General features: G+C 43.3%; 1 protein-coding gene across 1 annotated transcript in view; it reads right to left on the reverse strand.

Moving 5' to 3' along the window:
• Positions 1–998: 998 nt before the first annotated feature.
• LOC106532681 (glutamate receptor ionotropic, delta-1) overlaps positions 999–3,043 on the reverse strand; it is a gene marked incomplete at its 5' end in the record, with an annotated part of 82,478 nt that continues 80,433 nt past the window's right edge. Inside the window, 1 exon segment of the mRNA XM_014028810.1 lies at positions 999–1,838. Coding sequence (XP_013884264.1) covers positions 1,368–1,838 — 471 coding nt within the window.

The following is a 3,043-nucleotide window of genomic DNA, read 5'->3' on the forward strand; positions in this document are numbered from 1 at the left end:
CCACAAATTCTCCTAAATCACTCGTACGCACAACTTAAGAACAAATCTGTGAATACGAACGGTTCTTGCATGAGGCCCATTGAGCTGCAGAACTGTTTGAGTCAAAATTATTGAAACAAAAACTTCAAAGCTAAAGTTAGCACAAATTAAACATCCCTATTCATCTTACTAAAACATAAAAACATGAATTAAGTTAAATATTTTAAAAAAGTACAAAAGTTAAATATTAAAAGGCATAGCTCCTGGCACCTGAACATTTGGATATTTAAACCGTAAAAACAGGTAATGTTGACTCTGAAGGTGAAATATTGCTGAAAATCAGTAAAAAGCATCTGGAATTCTTGTTTCATCTTTTTTTGGCCAATTTTTAGTCGTTAGTCCTGAAAAAACTGAACCCTCCTGCTGCCCTGGGGTCAAAATGAAGCTGAAKGTTCCACGCGCATTTTAACCCAAACAGGTTTAAGCTGCTATAAGGGGATCTGTGTTTAAAGGTTTGTTTTCTTTATTTACCAAAACCTCACTTTAAAAATGTGTGAATCAGTTATTTTTTGGTTCATTCACTGCAGAGCAACATTTRCTGCATTCCTTGCTTGATTTAAACCCAAACTCAGTGAACATGGCCTAAGACTCTCCTCCCTGCTCTTCTGGGCTTTCTTCCTTTGAAAACTGATGCAACGTTAAAAACAATCCATTCAGCTGTGAGAGGAACACAAATCCAAGYAGTTTTACATTGAACATGAACAAAAAGTCGATTTTAGTTTGACAAAAATCCGAGGATGGTTTTATCTTTTAATACAAATGGGGAGAAAAAAGTGATCATTTCCATCCGATGCTGAAGATATACTGTTTATAGGTTTGGTAACAGAGGTGCATAACAGTAGGTGTCCCGACACTAAAAAAATGCCCCGCAGCAGTGCATCATGGGTAGTCGTCGTACATCGATGAGTTGTGGAGAGACATCGTTTGATTTCGGCACTTAGAAAACAATCACAATGAAATCCGCGTCATTGTTTTAATTGAAGAAAATTTACAAAGCCGTTCAAACAGTCTGAACTTTTCGTCAATGTATTTATATATATATTTATATTTATGTTTTTATCTGTTTTTGTTTTTATAACTCAACTTCAAAAATTGAGAATATTCAAAATACACTTTGACTTCACTTGTTGTCTTGATATTTACAGAAATCTACAGGAGAAAAATTACAGCCGCCAACTCGCCCAAGGACTCAAATTTTTAGTTTTTTTTTTTTTTTTTTTTTTTCGGAACAGTTGGTTCGATATAAAAAAATCTCTTTTTTGACTTTGTACATTTGTGTTTTTTTCCTTGTGAAGCTTCCCGACCCGCCTCACATCCACAGGTTCTGTCTATATGGATGTACTGTGGGTGGGGTCAATGGCTTCGGGTATGGGTCCTCCGGAGACTGCCTGGTAGGACATTGGTATCTTGCCAGGACTCTGCCGGAACAACCCCCCGTTGGGGGCCCGGTGTTTGCACTGCATGGTGCTGCTGAGTGGGTGGTGTGGGGGCAACGTGGTGCTGCCAGGGACCTGGGATGGGGGAAGTGTCCTGCCTAGGGTCCCCCCATGGTGAGGATGGGGAAGATGGGGAGGCGGCACCCCCTCCCCGGGCAGGTAGGTGGTCACAGCGAGGCCCGAGGGCGGGTAGTCCCGCCTGGACTCCGGGCCCGGTACCAGAGAGGCCTGGCTGGGCTGCATGCTGCCGATGTCCAGCGCAGAGATCTCGATAGAGGGGCCGGGGATCTGCTTGTGGGCCAAGTCCTCGTCCAAAAGACTGTTCATACGACGATGCACCTGTTCCAGGTTCACCTCCTTGTCCTATAAGAGGAGGAGTGGGGGGAGACAGGGGGGTAGGGAGGGGGGAGAGGAGGAACAGAGAGGCTGAGATTGGCGACGGGCCGGTTTCTCAGACTGATTCAGCTCTGCTGGTGCTCCATGAATTCTTAATCAGGCATTGGTTTTTAGATGGATGGACCAGCTGATAGACTGGTAGATCTGGTTTGAGGAGCCCAGTGGGACCTGAGGCCACTGAAACCAGTCTGTTMGTGGACTTTAAAATCAAACTTGGCCAGTGAGTATTAAATGTATGATGTGTGGAGAAAAGAAACAACCCTGGTGCCAAACGGACTGCAGTTTGTTGTAGAGCGGTCCAGTTGCTGTTCGCCTCATTAAACATGGAGTCAGTCCGGTGCTGAAGCAGCTTTGTTATTCCTACTGATAGACTGAGTTTATTTAAAATTTTCAGGGTTTCCTCGCTCCCTGCAGTGGGTTTCTCTCCTGCCCTTGAAGTCGACACACTCTGCGCAGCAGCATTGCACAACTGATTCTCTATCAGAACAATTTAATCAAACACCGGCTGACTCGGCATCTCCTGCTGATTGCAGTCATGCATACTTGTTAGGCATTAATAGACACTTGAGTGTTTCTGTGTTGAACTGCAGGTCTGCTTCAGTACTCTGGGTTACGGGAAGGTAAAAGACGAAGTGGAGGGGGGTGGGGGGTCTGGAAGATGTGATCGGCATATTAAACCAGACTCTGCTGGGTCTGAGTCCAGATTCTCTTCACGTCTGTTTGTGGCTGCTGCAGCCGCTCGGTGGGGCTTATTTTAGGGGAATGAAAAGCAACCAATCACTTTACAACAAACTCAGAGGGTCACAGACCGCTGTGGCACCAGTGTTGGGTTCACTTCAACATACAATGAAATTAGTCACAGGAACTCATCAGTAACACACCTGTACTCTGTTATTATAGTTATATTATAGGATGTCAGTATCAGGGTTTACAGGCATGCAACTTATTCATCTCTGATAAAGGTAAAAAGCAAACATTGAAAGTTCAAACCTGACTTTCTTGTACTACAGCTAAGTTAGTTGATCTTCAACACTAAAGGTAGTATCTCACTGCCACTGCTGGCAACTACCATATTTATTCATGTATAATATGATCTCATGTATAATACGACCCCCTTTTTTTGAGCTTAAAAAGCATAAAATATTTAATCCTCAAACTACCTCCAATTTCAT

This window comes from Austrofundulus limnaeus, unplaced genomic scaffold (genome assembly GCF_001266775.1).
Source record: "Austrofundulus limnaeus strain Quisiro unplaced genomic scaffold, Austrofundulus_limnaeus-1.0 Scaffold811, whole genome shotgun sequence".
In the NCBI taxonomy this organism is placed as follows: Eukaryota; Metazoa; Chordata; class Actinopteri; order Cyprinodontiformes; family Rivulidae; genus Austrofundulus; species Austrofundulus limnaeus.